General features: G+C 37.6%; 1 protein-coding gene across 24 annotated transcripts in view; it reads left to right on the top strand.

The window, feature by feature from the left end:
* LOC117889618 (small conductance calcium-activated potassium channel protein) overlaps window positions 1–21,352 on the top strand; it is a 64,817-nt gene extending 43,465 nt beyond the window's left edge. For 11 of the 24 annotated variants that reach the window (XM_034794052.1, XM_034794049.1, XM_034794047.1 and 8 more), the window contains 9 exons: window positions 785–1,101; window positions 1,932–2,036; window positions 9,715–9,850; window positions 11,681–11,791; window positions 12,064–12,191; window positions 14,197–14,266; window positions 14,399–14,500; window positions 14,635–14,804; window positions 15,648–16,965. In XM_034794052.1, coding sequence (XP_034649943.1) covers window positions 785–1,101; window positions 1,932–2,036; window positions 9,715–9,850; window positions 11,681–11,791; window positions 12,064–12,191; window positions 14,197–14,266; window positions 14,399–14,500; window positions 14,635–14,804; window positions 15,648–15,813 — 1,305 coding nt within the window. In that variant the 3' untranslated portion in view covers window positions 15,814–16,965. Of the gene's footprint in view, window positions 1–784; window positions 1,102–1,931; window positions 2,037–7,136; window positions 7,273–9,714; window positions 9,851–11,680; window positions 11,792–12,063; window positions 12,192–14,196; window positions 14,267–14,398; window positions 14,501–14,634; window positions 14,805–15,546; window positions 16,966–19,846 lie in introns of those variants that run through there. The other 13 variants (XM_034794051.1, XM_034794048.1, XM_034794045.1 and 10 more) reach the window with 8 other exon arrangements.
* Window positions 21,353–21,491: the final 139 nt, after the last annotated feature.

The following is a 21,491-nucleotide window of genomic DNA, read 5'->3' as shown; positions in this document are numbered from 1 at the left end:
GTAAAAAAAGAAGAAAAAACAAAACAAAAAGCCAAGAATGAAATCGAGTGAAATGTGCTAATTACACATGAGCACGCACGCTGCTTTCTAGTAAGTACTTGCACCTTACACACACTTACATACCCTCCACCCACACATAAACACAGATTTTTACATGGATACCAAGAAGCAATACCTGGATATGCCGCACACACGAGAGTATCACGGAGTCACGGAATTTCGAAGAAGCCTCTTACAGCCGCTTACAAAACTTGAACTTGACTCAGGGGTTTGCTTCCTGCCTACAACCACCACCACCACCACAACCACAACCACAACCACCATGAACACCACTGCAGCACTCTAGCACTACTGACACAACAGCCACCATTGACCCACACACACACACACATACACACTCACATGCACCGCACACTCGCATACACACACCTCATGGACGTTGTACTTGTCAAATAATTCATGCTCGTATATTTGAGTGTAATTCATTTTGTTTAGTCGCAAAAAAATATCAAACCGAATCAATAAATCTCCAATTATAATTAATAAATCATATACTTGTTCTCTTTTCTTTCTCTTCCCACTTTTAACTCTCTGTCTCTATATTGTACCCTTTGCCTGCGGTTCCTTGTGGCACTCACGACGATGATGATAATGATAATAATGACTCCATATACGCGATACGAAATGCAATCCAAAATGCACAACAATTTCAACGAATTGCATTGCAAAACGAATCAAAATCAAATCGCAAATGATTCGCGAATGAAATTGCCATCGGTCACAGTTATTCATGATAGATAACTGCGCCGACGATTGGAGGATCGCAATGACATGGCAACGAATTAGTCAAATAGGGTTAGAACTTTTTATATGCGCTATACATCCAATTCCTGGCGAATACTATTTCCAGTGGACGACGAAATTGGCCAATAAAAATAAAACAATTGGCACCGAATTGGTGCCATATGACGTAGCTTTATCATTACCTATGTTCCTTCGATTATATTTAATATGCCGCGTAATGCTGCTGCATTCAAAGCTATTCACAGACGCATCATCACGGAGCATCGGCGCTCTCAATAGGATTAACTTTAACACAAGGTATGAGATAGAAAATAAACCACATAAATCCCTTTCCCCACACTATTTGATGTAAGTCTATTCAATGAAGAAGTACTCTCTGTGCACTCGCTTTTCGTTAATGGAAAATGCTATAAACTAGAGCTGAGCACACAATAAAAAAGGTAAAGAAAAGGCCACTGGGGAATCTCCTATGTATGTACATATCTATGCCAGTGATGGCCGTGTGGCCAAGAGTCTATAACCATAATCAAGGATACGTTGTCATACGTTTGACAATCTAACAATCTTAGTTTTTAATCACAGCAAAACGATCAATATCAACGTACACAACATGAGAGGATACGAGTATTTGTCTAAAACTATATTCCATGTCCGCTTTCCAACTCGTTAAGCACCTGTCCCTCAGTTGGTTTTCTACTATTTGTCTGTTCAATTATCTCCAGCCTCCGTCTATCCAACTGTCTGTTAACCTTTCCGTCCGTTTGTTTGTCTGACCTTCAGTCTTCCATGCACCTGTTCATTTATCTGACCGCCCCGCGCTCCGGCTGCCGACATTCGAGTGTGTCCATCTGTGGGCATGTTTGTGCTGTGGGGTGCTAGCTGTCCATCCATCTTTAGGGCTTTGTCTGTTTTGAAATTAGGTCTCTAGCTGTGCCCTCTAGTAGTGCGCCAGTCTATCTGTCTGTCTGTCAGTTTGTCTTTGGTCTTTGAGTATGTCCATCACAATAAACAACTAGATTTAGCAGTGTCTTTAAAGCTCGCTGGGAAAGAAGAGCTGGAACTGATATTATTACATATTCATTGAATATAAACTCTTACTTTTTGTGATCCTTCTTCGACTCTTTTAGATTCGTTTTAAAAACTCTAATGACAATATGCCCGGGAACGGTTCTATTGGTCTTCATGGTCTCCCTGTGGATCATCGCTTCGTGGACGCTACGTCAATGCGAAAGGTAATGGCCATTTTCTATATCTCAATATATATCAATCTATATATTATATATTCTTTATACATGATATTTACTTGTTCTGAATTTGAGTTTGATTTCATTATGATTTTGTATTTTCTTTTGGATTGTATCTCAATTTTTGAGTTCAACTTTCGTTTCGTTTTGTGATTGGTTTTCGGTTGTATGTTTTCTAAGTTTTTGCGTTTACTTTACCCTATTAAACGTTACCCGTTACCCGTTATCCATTCTCCGTTCTTGTGTTACTCTGAATACCATTTCCGTTTAACGTTCTGATTCAATGTGTTTGCCACTAATACTATGACATAACTATTATACGTATGTATTTAATATCGATGTATGTATGTACAAAAATGTATGTGCTAAGCATTTCGTAATGTCTTCTCCAAACAACAAACTATAAAAAACAACAAAACTCAACTCAAAAAACTCCAAACTCCAAAACTCAAACTCCAAAAAACTTAAATCTCTTTCACAAGTTTATTTTACTGTACAAAGAATGTGTTTAAATTTGAAGCAAGAACTAGCACATAGCATTCGTTGAACGTTGAACTATTCGTATCCAATCAGTAAAATATTAACTCCCATTGTTCAGTGTTCAGTGAGGGGTTGGGAGGGTGGGGAGGGTGGGGAGGGGTTGGATTGGGGAACTTGAGCACAGCCACAGCTTGCAACACTCCCACACACACACACACACACACACACAAACAGTACAATAGTATCCCCCCATATGTGTGTTTTTTTTGTTTGTTTGTTATTTTCTTGTTTCATACATGATTCAGATATTACATGTACTTGTAGTCCAAAAACACAAACACAGACACACACAAATCGAGACGCAAAAACACCAAAACTGTAACCCAAGAACAAAGTTCGAATGCCAATCCGAATCCGAATGCGAATGCAACTCTGTACCATCTGCTGTAACGGTATATACAATACAATCGAAATGCAATTGTCAGTGTCACGTAGCGACCGAACGAAATGGATAATGCTTGCATGCGTTTCAATTTATTTACATTTGGCATTCAAGCTCGCTTGTTTTTTTCCGCACTTGCCATTTACCACTTCCCTATCCTTCCGTCTGAATGTCTGACTGCCCGACTACCCACCCCGCACCCCATCGACCCCATCCGACATTGATTCTACTGATTGTTTTGCTATACCCTTGCACCGGCAAGGGTCAAGTCAATTTGACCGCAGCCGAAGTCATATCGAAAGATTCATCTCACAAGATTGGAATCACCATCCGCAGTTAAGCTGCATCTGTGATCCGTGGATTATTATATTATATTATTATGTTGGAAGGAAGAAACTGTCGCTCCTTAATTCTATGAGCAATCATTTGCATTGCAAGGGTATTCAAAAGCTTTTACGAACTGCGAATCTTTGTTGATTTGTTTTTTTGCTTGCACAAATTTCGCCCCATTTCATGCACTCTCTCCCCTCCATTTTTCCCTTTGTCATGTTGTGCGTGTCTGCAAAATTGACAGCATTAAATTTATCGATACATACATACATACATATATCGAACAAAGTTGATTACACTCTTGCACTTATCGCTTGCTGGGAGTGGGGAGTGACGATGGGTAAGGACAGCAAGTCAGAATAACAGAAAAATAAAAACACAGAAACTGAAACAGAAACACAAACCAACAAAAGACTTTGTAGACACTTGGAGAATGCATCGGTTGGAGACTTTGTAGTAGTGATTTTATTGTCATACATACATACATACATATGTACATACATGAAAATATTCTTAACCCACTTTTGTACAGTTTGTCATTTGATATTTTTGCAATTTGTTTTCAAAATTCTTAAAGTTATTTCTGTACGTTTTCTTTACGTTGCGTGAATGAAGATGTATGCTCGCTCGCTCTTTCTCTCTTTGATCTCTCTTGCTCTCTCTCTCTGTCTGCTCTCTTTGTGTAGCTTTTACTTCTTTCTCTTTGAACAAATATTTGACAGCATTCAGCCCTCTACGTCTTCCTCCACCTCCACCCTGTACCACAGTATCCACTCTCTCCACGAAGTAATATTGGCGCACACAACTGTACTTTCTCTCCTTCTTTCTCTCTCTCTCTCTCTCTCTCTTCCGATCTGTACTGCACTGGGAAATGCCATTGCGTTTGTCTTGTACGATTTTTTCCATATTTCAAACCACCCACTCCTTGGCTCTCCACATCGCTATCTCACTCTCTTGTTGATATTTTTGTTGTTCCTTTGAGATTCCTGACTTGTTTTCCTTTCCTATTTTTATTGTGGATTAACGGTGCTCCTTATGTTTTCTATACATTCTCTTCAGTTCATGGAAAACAATAAAAAACCTAGAAACAAAAAACAAAACAAAAATTTGATTCTTACATCGCATATTTATTTATTCAATTAAGCTTCAAATTGTGGATTGAACTGCGCCTGCATTAGCTGTAGATCATATCGTATATAAAATTTATACATCATTACATACATACATATATTTGTATATCGTTTATACAAATACATTTTCTACATATAAATTGTTAACCCACATGCAAACTCATTATAGGGCACTCGAACTCCAACTCGAACTCGAACCAACCCCAAGAAAACACGTTCTCTCTGTGTATGCAAGTTGTTGTTGCTGTTGTCGCTTGATGTCATACCATATATGATGTACTCTTGTACATGTCTCATACATCACATGTATGTGTGTGTGTGTGTTTGTGTGTGAGTGTGTGTGGAAATCGGGAAAGCAGCTTCACAGCCACACAGAGAACAGAGAAACAGCAAAATGAACATACAGAACAGAGACAGAAACCGAAACAGAAACGTAAAACTACAAATACAAAAACAGTTCAAACTGAGTCCTCCCAATCGTCCATCCCCTTCTTCCTTATACTTTCTCCAAGCCTTCTACTTCAACTTCTTCTACTCTTATCTAATTGTTCTTATACATATGTACATACTTGACACAAACTTCATCGATTTTGTTCGAGTAATATATTGTTTTATACATTTTTTTGCGTTTCTTTGATTTTGCCTTTGTGAACATTAATTTTTTGAATAGCATAGCTACAGCAACCCAAGAAAATACATACAAATACACATCTACATACATATCAGTCATGTATAAATTGAGAAATAATTAAACAAAACTAGAAGTTGAAGATAAGTAACAAAGGAAACAGTTTTTAAACTTCGATCTTACAATTTTGAGTATCTCTTATCTTACAACTTATCTTCCTTTTGCCACACACCAAATACAGAACCACATACACATATAAACATATATATCTTATCTATATATGAATCCGATGTTGATCCTAGATATTTAAATCCGAATTGGCATTGGCTTCATTTTGTGTGTTTTATGTTGGTACAACAACTTTTAATGGTTTCGTACCACATTCCTATAATACTCCTTATCAAATATCTCAATGTTTTTGTTTATCGTAGAACAATTGGTAGAAATTCTTTCGTACTATTTTGTTTTTGATATCTGGACGTATAGAAGGGAGTCAATATTTATAAAGAGGACAAACTTGTCGTCTATTTGCGTATATTCTTCTTTATTTCATTGTATGTGGATATGTATGTATATCTGTGTATGTGATCCATCCATATATGTATATGTATGTGTATGTGTATCCTTGCTATTTCCTGTGTGTTTGTATGTACGTGCGTATTATTGGAGATCCGTAGCACCACACGCATGCATCGAGTCAGAAAGCAGCGCGCGAGTCAGCATAGGGCAAAGAAAAAGCAAAATCCAGGCGACCAAAAAAGATCTCACAGGAATAACGATAGAACACGATAGTACACACAGCCAGACACAGCTTTTGTCATTCATATTATTTTTCACACTGCAAAAACAGACACCTCAGCAACATCTCAGATACGCAGAAGCAAAAGCAGAAGCAGTTGATAGTGGATAGCACCCAGCGGAGTGATTGGGTAACCAGGTGGGGAGTGCGGGGCAGACAGCTCTGCGATGGTCCTTTTTCAGTCACCCTGCATGTCATACAATGTATACAGAGTTACCGTACAAAAGTCCTCATTTCCAATACCCAATAACCCATGTTCCACCGCTCTACCATTTAATAAAAAAAACCGTAAAAAAAATGAAAACAAGTGTCATGCCCCAGCAGCAGCAGGAGGAGGAGGAGGAGAAGAAGGAGGAAGAGAAATTTGAGCCGATTCGAAACTATTCAAACTATAATTATTCAATATTATTCGTGTCATTGTATATTTCCAACTATTCGTATCCAACAATTCCCCACGTCTTCCCTATATCTGTCTCTATCCAGCTATCTATCTTCTATGTTGCTCCTCAAATCTATTTGAGGATTTTTAATTCGTTGCCCAAAGAAAACAACAAACCGAAAGGAAAAAAAACAAAATTATTTTCCTTTTATATCCATTTTACGTTTAATTACTCTCTTTCTTTCTTTTTTTCTTTCTTGTTTTACGTTCCTCTTGATTGTTTTTAATTATTTCTCTCTGTTGTTTAATTTCGTTTGTACTTATGCGTATTCTTTGATACTTGGAAATTTTCTAAAAATAATTGAAACGAACAAAAATACAAAAAATTGTATTCTTTAAAAGCAAAAAAAAAAAAAAAAAAAAAAAAAACAATCGAAAATTTAAACCAAAATATGTTCACAATTTCACATCTGTTTATTTGTTTACTCCACTTCTCACCCTACTTCTGTATCCACAAATTGCAAAATACCAACCAACAACCAAAAAATATATATTGAAATCGAATATAAAAAATACCAACAAATACTACAACAACTACTGTAAAAATACCGCAACCAATACGAATTACGCCTCTGAAATATCTAAAATATTTACTGAAAAACGTAATCCGATTACCAAATACCGCAAAACTATCAAATAAATCAAACAAAAATAAATACGTATCATAAATGACAAACATTAATTTGTTGCCCCACCCCCCAATCAAAAAACAATTTACTGTACAAAAAAATAACCAACTCCTGATTGAAAACCGCAAAACAATTAATAAAATATCGAACAAAAACAAACAAACCAAAATTCGACAAATGTATCTGAAACATTTTCTGTACCATGCGGAAGGTTCCACGATGAAGAGCATGCGAATTTGCTAAACTCCATGTGGCTCACGGCCATCACATTTCTATGTGTCGGCTACGGCGACATTGTGCCAAACACATACTGTGGACGCGGTATCACCCTCACCTGCGGCATGGTGGTAAGTATTTCCTACAAAAAAGATCCCCAAAAAGTACCCCAAAAGCTACCCAAAATACCAAACAAAAACTATCAAAAAAACTCCATTTATGATACCTAAACAAAGAAACAGCAGAACAAAAAAAAAATAGGACAGAACAGAACAGTTGCAAAAAAAAGACCAAAAATAAAAACAAACAATAAATAAATTCCATAATAAGAACTACTATAAACAATAAACAACAACAGAACAGAACTAGAAACAACAACTATTACTATTACAACAAACAAACAAACAAACAAACAACAAGAACATACATCATCATCAACAATAACAACAACAACAACAACAATAGCAAACAGCGAATGCCAAGAACCAATATGTATGCACATACGAGACGAGAAATCACTTTCGTCATACAATTTTTTTGTTGAAGAGGAAGTACCGCCTTTGAGGCGCCAGTCGCAAGGCTAGAAAAGAAAACAGACAACTCGAACATGGTACAAATAGATAGTATATATTAAAGTAATTGTACCTGTCAAATCACGCATGCAGCGTCGTATGTGGGTGTATGCTCTGACCCGATCCGAACCGGTCCAACCAAATCCGACCCCTGACCTGACCCAGCTTTTCTTCGGGTTGGTTTGAGTTCATGCCACCAGCACAGCTCCTCATATCCCACACGCCCACGACCACGCCCCAGCACACACACAGGAAATACTCTATATAAATTCAAATTCCCATATCAAAATCCATTCTGATGGGAGGCACTCGTTGTGGTACTCCTACACCCATGACCATAACCATATATCCATACGTACAGTAAATATTGAGATGATGCCGTTCTGTCTGCCCACATCGTCGCAAAAAAAGTGGGGTGGGGTGGGGCGGAAACCCCTCCGTCTCTCTATGCCTTTGTTTGTGTCTATGTCTGGTGGGGGTTTCAGTTGTTTCAGTATTCGCTTTTTTTGTAGGGCAGTTCATTTCAACGATAAATAAATATAAATATCAGCATATCTACATACAAGACATGACATGCATTCATACATATCTACTACATGAATACATACATCTACATGGATGTGTGTATATCTATCTACATGTGCATTTTACACTGTTGTAAATCATCACCAAAATCTCCACCCACTGCGTCTTTGTGTGTGTGTGTGTGTGTGTTTGAGTCGCTGTAATATAAGCATATGCATACATTATATAAGTATAAATATATATACACTCGAATATCTGTACATAAGAGCACACACACACACACACACATCTACACACAACTGAGCAAAAGAGCGGCCCACCATTTGTACTATATGCTTGTTTGTTTTGTCACTATTTCTGCTTTAAAGAGCGAAACTTTTATTTCCATTTCCGTCATTCCCTTCAGTTCCCTTCCACAAGGAGTCAGGAAAGCAAAAACAACACAATTCTCTCTCCCTCTCAGTCTCTCTGTCTTTGCTGAGGCTGAGGCTGAGGCGGAACGACAGCAGAAATCCAACAAACAAATCTTTGTTGACAGCTCCGGAAAATTCTATTAATGTCTTGCCAGTGTGTGCCCGTGACGTGTGTGTATGAGATTGAATGTGTGCGTGTGTGCTTGCTTATTTTGTTTTGTGCACAATATCCTAGATGGTCCTACTATTACAATCGTACTACTTCCCCATCAACAGCAAGCGAACAAATAAAACGAAAAAAAAAAGCACACACACATCTGATCACAGATCACAGCTCTCACCTTTTGCTTGTACATCCAGAAGAACCACAACCACCTCCTCCACCCAGTGTGTACATACTTCTTCCTTCCTTACGGTTGCGTCGCCTGTCCATAAACCACCTCAAAACCGAAACCAAACCCAAAACCAAACCAAAAACGTTCTTTTGACCACTACCGTACCTGTGTGCCTCGTCCATTTCTTTCCACTTGTTACCAATTCTGCAGAATGCCCGTTCCAACGTTTCATCATTTTTAACTACTAACTTTTGTTTGATTTTCCTTATGTTTTTGCGTTGTTTTTCAGTTGTCTTCATATGTTTTCCGTTCTGTTTAGTTTTCTTTTCCATGCTTTTCGTTATGATTTCGTTTGTTTTATACGTATTGTATGCCTTTCGTTCTGTTTGATGAATATCTTCAATATACTTGAGCCAACTTTATTTTTAAACGAATTCCTTAAAGTTTATTTGTACATTAAGCAAACAATACGATATTTTTCTCTATCTCTCTTTCCCTTTCATTTAAAATATAACAAAAAAATCAAAAATCAAAACGCGTGTATGCAATTTGCCCCCCTGAAATGAAACTTCAACTGATCTTTGTGATCTATATGCGAACCAAAACAAAAACAACCCATATACCATATGCCATATGCAAATATCAAACAAATATGTATTTATGAAAATAAAAACCGAAATCAAAAAAATATATATATAAATATTGTCGCGTCCTCGATAATGGAACAGATTTCATGATGAAGAACATGCGAATCTTTTGAACGCAATGTGGCTGATAGCGATAACATTTTTGAGTGTTGGTTTCGGTGATATTGTTCCGAATACGTACTGTGGACGTGGTATCGCTGTCAGTACAGGAATAATGGTGAGTTTTTAACAAACAACTACAACTACAACAAAACTATTACCAACAATTGCACACAACATAACAAAAAAGAAAAAAAACAAACAAGAAAAAAACAAAAAAAGAACAAAGAACTATCATTTATCGATCAATCAACTATTTTCAAATAGTACCTATCGATTTTAATCTACCGATAAAAATCACTTGTAAATAATTACATAAACTGCATACGAATGTTGCCCGCCCACCCGCTCCACCACAAAACGCCCGTCGCCGCCACTTCTAATAAAAAAAAAAAACACTAGAATCGTGTCCTGTTCCTAGGTAAATGTACATAGCATATACGTAAATTACATATTTAGCGAAATCTTCATAAAAAGAGCTTTAGTTACGCAACTGTCCCTGGATTCGGGCACCTCTGAGATTAGCTTATGAACAGGAGAACAGAAGAGCAACTAGCCGCCGCCGAGTAGCAGACAGCAGCGCCGCTCACGATTGCCATTAGAGATGGGCAAAGGCCGATTAACAGAAATATGTAGAAATCTGCGGCTCTGTTCGTGGTGCATACGAGCATCCTCGTATGTGCAGCCATGCGCTCAGGGCACCAACTACTGCCTACTGCAATAATTAGTACACGCCTTTTCCACTCCACTGCTATAACATATTGTATGTCTGTATACTCTTTCGCCCCATCTCTCTCCTGTCTCTCTCGATCTCAATCTTGCTCTCTCTGTCTGTACTTCTTTCGAATTATGCTTTTGTGTGGCTTACTTTCTGTCTGTATCTCCATCTATTATATTTCTCCATATACAATATTCAAACTATATTTCTACCAGTCTTTCTTTCTGCTTTTTTCTTAGACATATTTGATCATGTCGTAGACGCAGTAAAAGCTATGATAAAATAAATTCCAAATAAACCAAATTATGTATTTCAACTCCTAACTTGACTATGAATTGTGATTTATGGTTTCGACTTTGTTCTCTAGCTAATCGTTACGTACGTTTGTGTGTATCTCTCTCTCTCTCTCTGCCAGACACCTCTCTAACTGTTGTAACTAACTACATTAGACATGTGCCAATAAAATCCAAGCAAATACCGCATTTATTTAATCTTAACTCCATTCCGAATAGTATCAACAAACATATAATACTTGAAACTAATCCCACCCAAAAACCCAAACCCAAAACCAAACATGTAGCATCTCTGAATCGCTAAAATTCGAACAAAAGAAAATACCCATATGCATTTATCATCAACCGATCGCACAGGAACTTATTCATTCATTCAGTCATTGAGAAAACCCAAATTAACATACCAAAAAAAAAAGAAAATGATTGATGAAAACCGAGGAGAAGTGAAAACAAAAAGAAATGAAAAGAAACGCATAAGCAAAAAAGAAAAACAAGCAGAAACAGAAACATAACCTACATGTTGTAACATCCATAAAAATCAGTGTGTATTTTGCGAGCAACAACAAGTTCTGGACTATAACTCGATAAACAAATTCATTTGAATGTATAAACAATGGAACAAGAAAAACTGAATGAAATAACAAACTGACATCAGAGATTGGCTGACATCCAACTCAGACGAGTGCCCCAAAACACAACACAACACAGACACACACAGAGTATACTAGTCCAACATGCTGCCATGCCACACCACAACGAACCATGCCCACATCCACATCCACATCTACATACATACATACGCCAACATACCACCACACGCACAGCGGCGACTGAGTTGGGTGTCAATGTCAGTGGAGTGGACGACAGAAACTCACCTTTGACTCACCTTTGAGACAATCACAATCAAATCTCAACATATTGTGCATCGTTCTTACAGGGTGCTGGCTGCACGGCGCTGCTTGTGGCCGTCGTATCCCGTAAACTGGAGCTGACCCGTGCCGAGAAGCATGTGCACAACTTCATGATGGACACGCAGTTAACCAAAAGGGTATAGATCGTCCTTCAATTTGGAATTCAACCCAACTCAACCGAAACTGAAACCGAAACCCAAACCCAAAACCCAAACCCAAACGCAAACCCAAAACGAACCCAAACGACAAGACGAACTACAGACTTCGGACTGCGGACCTTGACTCTCTGGGTTGATACATTCCAGATACTACTACAACTACTACCACTACTATCACCATATGTAACATATAATCAAAAGATGCATTCTAATTTCCTTTGTATACATTTCTTCTTTGAACCAAAATTTAGCTGAAAAATGCTGCGGCGAATGTTCTTCGTGAAACTTGGCTCATTTACAAACATACAAGACTAGTAAAACGGGTTAATCCCGGCCGTGTAAGAACCCACCAAAGAAAGTTCCTTCTAGCTATATATGCGTGAGTATTTTTAGAGATCTATCAACCAACCTACCAACAACAACAAAATCTAACTATCAAACTAAATGTCAGGCTGCCACTAAAGATTAAAGATTAAAGAGATTAAAGTTCAATTAACCAAATCGATCATCGAATATCGAATATAGAGTACATACATACATACAATACGTATGCATGTACATATGTATGTCCAAAATGTACCATCAAGAGATACGAGTAGATCCGTTTTCAGTGTTGGGGAGGAACGAAACGAAACGAAACGATCGATCATCGAAGCAATTTGTGTGTGACTCGTCCTTGTTTGTTTTTGTTTGTCTCTGTCACTCTCCTTCTGTGTCTCTCTCGCTCCCACTCTCTGTCTCTCTCCTCTCTCTGTCTCTCTCTCTTTATGTCTCTCTTCTTGTCCCGTCAATCTTATGGCATACCTCTCATTTGTCCTGCTCTATGTAATATGTTTGTCAGATCAATCCAATCCCAGTACCATAACCAGTACCAGTAATAGTCCAGTCCCACCCGATTCCTTAGTCCCAGTCCAACCACTCCAAGCCCAAGTACCCCAAGTCCACGTTCTCTGTGATACTTCATGCATAAATAAGTAGATTCATACTCTGTTCGAAACCTATTTCATATACTCATCAAAAAAAAAAAAAAAAAAAAAAAAAAAAAAACTGTAGGCAAACTTTGACGGTTCGCGGAAAGCCTCCATCAGAGTCTGTAATTTGTACATAACGAATAACCAAACAAAATCAATGAATTAATCAACGTACTAAAACAGTTAACTACCAATTACTACAAAATACTAAAAAGTAAATGAAAAACCAATAAGATTGAACTCGTTTTACTAGCCTGTAAATAGGTTGTAAAGCCCTGTTTTTACGTTATGCAATAACCGAGACTAGCCACATTATCTAGCATGCAGCGTTAATATTCTAGAATCTCGTATCAAAAACTATCGCAATATCATCAAGCTTCTGCCCAAGTGCCCAAACAGTGCCACACGTTACACAGCCATCTGTACAGCTACCGCCCCTCTTCAGCATTCATCATCTAGCAGCAGCAACAGTAACAGCAACAGCACAGCGAGTAACATCCCCATATCAATAGACACACACAAACACACTCTCTGAACACTCTGTACTATGTCCAGACCCACCTGTTCTCTTCTCTTCTCACTCTCCCACTCTCTGATCCCTGGAATCTGTCCCCATCTATTATCCCCCAAACTATGATCTTCCGCTCATACAAAAACAAAAACCACAACAACATTTGTGACTCGTTGCAGCTACGATCGTTGCGATCTAGCGATGGTTCAGTGATGACTCAAGGCTCAAACGATATGATGATATTTTCACGATACGATTTTCTGCAATTTTAGCGCCACAAAACAAAACAAAAATATATCTACCCATATGAATTATGTTTTTTCTACAATCTAATTAAATATTTACCCACAACGGCACAACAAATTTTACACACACAAAAAAAACAACAAAAAATAAACCATTTTCAGTGATCTTTACTATGCAGTGCGTTTCAGAACTGTAAGACTGCCGTTTAACTTGCCTTGATTATTCAACAATTCACCTTTTTATTTATGGATATTCTTTGCATTTCTTTATTCGCTTTTATCCGATATTGCCGGCTGAAATCTCAAATGTTCTGAGACGTGCTGTAAGCTGTTGTCCGATTCGAAAACAAAATCTATAAAATTAATATTCCGGCAGAGGCCGGAGTAGAACGATCAACGATTCCAACAACAGGATCGGATCGGATCGTATGTGTGGTGTGCTAGTGCATAACGAAATTGTAAGGCTGTAAGGTTTTAATGAGAACGCAAAGTAAGACCAAGAAGCAGCCTCCTCCTACTAACCAAACTAACATCATAAATAACTGCAAATAGAATGAGATTTTAGTGCTAATGTGTTGGCGAAACAACTACTTGTATTTAAAAGTACCGAAATAATGTAATCTCTATAATGTTGATGACTCTTCCAATGCGATGCAGGTTGCGAAAGGTTAAAATGGATCAGCGCAAACTAATGGATAATGCCAACACAATAACCGATATGGCCAAGGTAGCTAGCAACCAAAAATACATTAAAATTCTTATAGAATATCTGTAATCAGCAATTATCGTAATTAGAATGTGTAGCTATGTACATAACATATATGCCGATACACGATACCAATGCATTTCACATTCACAGACACAAAATACCGTCTACGAGATAATATCGGACATGTCTAGCCGCCAGGATGCCATCGAGGAACGTCTAACAAATCTAGAGGACAAAATGCAGAACCTACAAGTATGACAAACAATCGAATTGAAATTGAAATTAAATGCCACTGATTCCACTTTATATACAAACACACACACACACACATACACCACAATATAAATATATATATGTATGTTTGTATGCTATTATTCCTTTCGTAGGAGCACATGGAAAGCCTTCCGGACCTATTGTCTCGTTGTCTGACCCAACACCAGGAGCGCATCGAGCAACGACGGAACTTTTTACATCCAGACACTGCTGCAGCCCCCATCCAACAGCCAACGCCCCAATCGATGTTCAATGCAGCCCCCATGCTGTTCCCCCATTCAAGGTGAGTCCTTTGCTCCACTCTTTCTTTGTCTCTATCTTTCTTTGTGTCTTTGTCATGTCCATTATCCTCATCCACTCATCTCTTCATTGCCATCACCATTCCCATTCCCATAACCATTTCCCATTCCCCATTCCCCATTTCCATCCATCATTCCACATCCATTCCACATGTCTATCATTAAAGCGAATCTTGTGCCTGTCATTTCAATTTGTTTTCGTTGTCTGTGAATTGTGCGGGGAAGCGCCTCATGAGATGCCATGCCATCATCTAGTCTTCATTTGTAAATATATATTATACACATAAATTTACTTGATGTCCACTTGCACACTTGAATCCCCCAAATTACATCCCCAAAACTCTGTGATTCCCCCTATAAAAAAAGAGAAAAAAAACCATCCTCCTACTCCATCTTCTATGCAAGATTCATATGATTTACGACTGTGACGCTTTGATTCAGGGACAGCAGAGCATCGAAGAGCAAAAATATACAAATGGAAATGCTCTTTTGCATTCGTTTTGATATTCAATCGATGCTATCGATAGCTCTCTTCGATAAATGGACAGTTACTAAGCTCAGGGATTACTTTTTTACATATGTACATATTTGAAGACTTAAGACTAATTATTCTCATGGCTTTATCACATATCATAAGAATATCCATATCTTTCTATCCATTGTCATTGATCTCTCATTGATTTCTCATGCATACACACACACCGATACACCGATACACCGATACAGATACACACCCATACAGAATCGCCAAAGTTAAATTTGTTTTTCGAAAGCGTACTTTGATAACAACAACGACAATTAACAATCGAATAATGCTTTTTGCATAGAAGTGTTCCCTCATCCAATAACGCCGCTGCTACTTACCATTGGCCAACAAGCCCTATTTTGCCACCTATATCTAGTAGAACACCACATTTAGTGCCTGATACTCACATGCCATCAAATGGATCTGCAGTTAATAGCTACGCATCTTCCAACAAATACGGCAGCTGAATATCAGAGAGAAGAGAGCGCTCCAGTTCCGTGATTAACATCGAGATGCAACCATTAAAGCCCCCATCCCCCAAAACTACGTCAACGTTAACGTCAACGTCAATGTCAATGTCAAAACAAAAAGCCATGTCGTCGTCGATAGTGCCGCCAGTAGGCGCTGAGACCGCGCTGAGGCAACGTTTGCATTCGCCGTCGTTATCGCAATCCCAATCCCAATCGCAGTCGCAGTCACAGTCCGTAGCACAGTCGTCACACGCACAGTTACAGTATCGGGGAATATCACAGTCACTGGAATACCTGTTGCACCGTGTTGGTGAGACAATACCACCGGTCATACCAGAGGATGTTGAATCGCCAACAAATACGAACACGAACAGTAACAGTTCGCCAACACAGGACCAAAATGCCATGGAGATGTGTACGATGACTGTACCATCATCGAGCTCAGCGCCGGTATTCAGCGCTAATGCAGCAGCAGCAGCAACAGCCCTGGTGCCAAAGCAAATCGACGCTAGCGGTGGCATTGTGAAATCGATAACGATAACGGACCCACTGACTGCAGCACTGACGACATCGATGCCGATGACGATGACGACGACGAGTGGCAGAGCCGCCGCCTCAGTGATTGCCTCAACAAAGATCACTGAGAATAAGTTTACTAGAAAGAGAGAACGTGTATGCAATAATAGTAGTAATAGTGCTAGGTAATAATAGTAAATAGTAAATAATAGTGGTAATAGTAATATTAGTAATTCTACAAGTCGATTTTCGAATGTCGGCCTTTTGTAAATAAAGCCTCTTCGGAATGAGAAACAAACAAACAAACAAAACTCAACAGAGAAGGATAAACGCTAGCATATACATACTCGTACATACAATAAATGCATACATACATATATGTTATATACTTGTCATATACAATGGTGTAATATATTTTTTTTTCTAAGTTTTAGGCTATAGAAATATTTGTAAATCTTCTCCTTTGGGTGCCCCGAGAGGTGCAGCCTGTGTTTTGCATACTAAACCATGTATGTATGTATGTATGTGTGTGCGTGTGCCTGTGCCTGTGTGTGTTCGAGAGGGAGGGAATGTTCCGGATGTGATCGGAATCAGTATGGTGGAGGGGCGTGCTTTATCATACACAGATCATAATAAAATCCCACAGCAACTCAAGCGCTCAAAGAACCTACTTTAAACACACCACAAATCCACTCCCTGAAACACTCCGTTTGCTGTAATATCTTTTGTGCAACGACCATCCATTCCCACCTACATGTCCATGCCCATCCAGAACATGTCCCTTCCTCTGTACGCATTTTTGTGTGTGTTTTATGTAATGCAAAATGTAAATGGAAATACGAACAGCAACAACTAGAACAATTATATATATACAACAAGAACATGAAGAAGAACCCACTATCTGTATAACTGTAAGGCGTATGGTGTTATAAGAACTATCTACTAGAAATCGCGTTAAAACAGTAACCAAAATCAAACGAAGAACAAAGAAACAAAGAAACAAAGAAACAAAGAAACAAAGAACAAAGAAGTGAGGAACAACCCACAACAACAAGTAGTACATATACTATTGTACATCTACTAGTGTCTGGCTTTAACTAAACTAATGAAACAAAAACCAATTTAATGGAACCACGTTTGTTAGTTGTCTTCTTTTTCTACATACCTATATATCGGTATATATTATACATATATCTATATATCTAGACGAGTTTATCATTTCGAGTTGTTTGTTATTTTTCGCCTTTTTCTTTTCTACCAAAAGAAATTATGAACTCAATTAAGAACCTGACTAGCTTTCGAGGGAGTTACTTACGTGACGAGAAGACGTTGATAGTAGCATAGACTAAATAGAAACCCAAACAAAAACAAACAAACAGAACTAAAACGAAATTAAAAGTAAAGGTAAAGTAAAGTACATTAAAAGTAAATGAAAAAGTAAAAGTAAAGTAGAGTAATCAATTCGATATAGAGAGAGGAGAGCAATTTTAATTGAACTTTTGTAACATATTATTACATTTAGAAATTCACAACTTAATTTACAAGAACAAACTCTAGGCTACAGAATAGAGGGTAGAGGGTAGATTAGAGGGCAGAATAAATCGGAAGCGGAGTGGCGTAGGAGGAGCTGTAGGAACTGTGAAAGTGGTGTAAGGAAATGTAGGAGGAATTCCCCAAGCAAAGGATATAGTTTACGAGTAGACATAATAGCAGAAGTGGCCGAGCTACGTAAAGATTTTCTAACGATTCTAAAAGGAATTATATATACTATATATGCATACATATATACTTATTATTACAAGTATTAACAGAGGGCATCGAAGTTACTCGAAAACTTAGAGAGAATAAGGTAAAATCTAGGAGAATGCCTAACATCAACAAATGCTTTGTAAGGACTCAAAAACAAACAAAACGATCAGGAGCAAACAAAATATACAACTGAATTCCCCAGATAGTGCCCCCAAGCCCAGGCCCAGACCCCGTTCCTAGCCCCAGTCCAAGCCCCTGCCGCAAGCTCTAGAACCGAATATGTAGAAGCCGTACAGAACCACAAAGGGCCAGAAAGGATCAAAATATCTGTTTAATCTATAGACTATATTATAGCCATAGGTGCTGTAGATGCCCCAAGCCAATTAATGTATCGGAGTTAACCTTTGAAAACGAAGTCCGACTCCACGGCCAACATCCCCACAACAGCCACAGCAACCCCAAGTCCCGCGACAGCACCCGAGATGATCTTCGATTTGGCACCCTCATAAAGATAAAGAAATGCAAAGAAAACCAAAAGTTTCTCAACTGTCTGATAGGTGTAACTTACGAGTAATATACAAAAAAATATATCCCCGAACGAAGGAAAGAAACAGGAGGTGGTGGAAGACCTTCCTAAGAATCCCAAAGAAGAGCAAAGAGAAGGAGAAGAAGACAAACGAAACAAACGAACTAAACGAACCCTTAACAAAAATGTGTGTATACCTATTTATAATATTGAATATTTAAATTGAAATGAACGTTCAAGACTGCTGTCAAAATAGCTTTATCACATAATAAAATAACAAAGATCTACACGAGACACAGAACAAGAACAGATCACAAGAATACGAGTATACAACAGATCCGAACCGATCGGAAAAGAGCAGAACAACTTACAGTACAGAACATACCAGAAACTTCACTCACTCAAAACTTAAAACTCAAAACACACACAAACTATCCAACAATCTACACTCGACACATGACACACCCGACATGTGGGAAGACTTACTCACACGCCCAGCTTTAACGTTATGTATAGATGCATATTTGGGTTTCAACTCTACAACAACAAAACAACAACTTTAAACGAACAAATATATATCGATATATTTACTATATATGTGTGTGTGTGTCGATAAGCGATATATCAAATCGAATAATTGGTACAAGATCAAATTTCCGCTTCAACTGGTTTCCTTGAGCCCCACAAAAATGATAAAAAAATGACAAAACTTAAAGCGAAACAAAACCAAAACTAAAACTTTGATATGAGGGACCGAAATTTCAAATGACAGGTCTTTATTATACAAAATACCATTAAAACTAAAAACCAAAAAGGAAATCAAAATCAAACAACTAATGGGAATCTCTGTCTGAAAACTGAACCTAAAAACAAAACGAACAAAAAGCACAACAAGACAACCAATGGAACATTCAACAGAATCACTTCAAGCCGGAAATTAGTTGCAGTTGCAGTTGCAGACACAGGACACATGACATACAAATAAATCGATCATGAATGTGCACCACACCATGTCTTTGGCTAAATGTTGTTCCTTTCGGATGTATGTACATATGTATGTAGTATGTCCAATCGTTGTCCCTGTTGCTATCGTTTGTCCAGTCCCCTGTCCAGTGTCCTGTGTCCTGTGTGTTGTCTACTTTGTCTGTGTTGTTTTTGCATATTTTTCTAATACGGATTCTAATTGCATATGCATACATGATGAATATATCTTGTGTATGTATATATTCTTTTCTTCAGCGAATCGTAGAGCTCGTGGGGTGCTGCGAAAATCACAAAGTGTTGCACACGCCTGATCTTAGAGCCGACAACTGGATACAAATTCTCTCAATCGTCCATCGAATACCAGGAATACCAGAATAATGCCACAATCCCAAGCCGAAATACAACAGTTGTTCTTTGTTTTGGGTACATTTACACGCTCAGAACTATAGTCTATGTAAATAGAGTGTCCCCCCAGATTCCAGATTCTAGTCCCTTACATCTTTTTCCACTCTTTCAACTATTGTATGTAGAATGAGGTATGCAGGAAAATACATACATATACACATGCAGTACACACACACGCAAACACACAAACACACACACAGATAGATATAAATACTTACCTATACTTATATACATACATACATGTACAGACGGTCTAGAGAGTATATACCCAGAGAAGAGCCCGCGACGACACAACAAATAAGATCATATTTGACTTTATATGTATTATAGTAATGTATTCAGTAGCTAAATCGAAAGCCGAAGCAAAGACCAATTTATTAAACGACAAACTAAAAGGAAAACAAAAAAATAAGAAAGCGAAAACCGAATAAGAACAATTATTATGTTAAACTAAACAATAAAGGACGATGAGAATGATGTAGAGGACTTAGAGATGAGCGCGAAGAAGCTGGCGAGAAGTGAAACAATTTTTTATTGAAAAAAAACAAAAAGAAAACCTAAAGGAAATGAAAACCTAAACTAGAATGCATTGCATGATTTAAACAAACAAACAACAACAACAACAAAAAATGGTAAAAAATAAACCGAAACTAAAGTAAATGCAACTAAATATAAAACTAAAGTCAACTAAAACTAAACCTTAAACTAAAGCTAAGTACATCTAAATTAAACTTAAATAAATTAGTATAAATGAAAGGGAAAAGATTTGATTTCTTAAAGAAATGCGTAGGAAGATTTAATTAAAAACCACAAAAGAAAAAAAAGAAACCAAAAAACAAAAAACAAAAACCCCCAATGGAAAAATAGTTTATTTTGAATTAATTGTTTTGTATATTTAAATTTAAATTTAAACGAATAAATGAAACCGATACCCGAAACAGAAACAGAAACCAAACAAAATATATTGTTATATTGTATATCTTATCGAGGAACCGTGTTTTGCAAAAGCTTTAATATTTAGGGTGCCTACATTTGCTAAATTAGTATTTTACGATTGAAAAACAAAACAAAACAAAAAAACTAAACTAAAAAATAAAATAAACAAACAAAAAAGAAAAACAGAAGTACAGAAACCACAGACACAAAATAGCATAAACATAGAAAACAGATAACAGATAACAGGATGATGAAGATGAAGGACGAGTGGCGATTCCAAAGCCTAGTCATAGAAAAAATCGACAAAAGAAAAGCAGAAACACTAGAAGAAGGCAGTTCATAGAACCCGCGTAATGTTGTTTGGTCAAAGTCAAGAATCTAAAGCTAAGGAAAACCCCAAGCCCTAAACCGAAAAACAAAAAATAAACAGAAACACAATTGAGAATACCCTAGAAAAAACAACACAAAACCAAAACTAATGCAAATATTGTATTTGTATTTGAGATATGAATTTTAAGAATGTTTATTAGACTTACGATTTGTTATTTTGTATACATAT

Source organism: Drosophila subobscura, chromosome A (assembly GCF_008121235.1).
Source record: "Drosophila subobscura isolate 14011-0131.10 chromosome A, UCBerk_Dsub_1.0, whole genome shotgun sequence".
Classification (NCBI taxonomy): Eukaryota; Metazoa; Arthropoda; class Insecta; order Diptera; family Drosophilidae; genus Drosophila; species Drosophila subobscura.
Note: the sequence above shows the minus strand (reverse complement) of the source record. Positions and strands in the feature narration are given on the sequence as shown.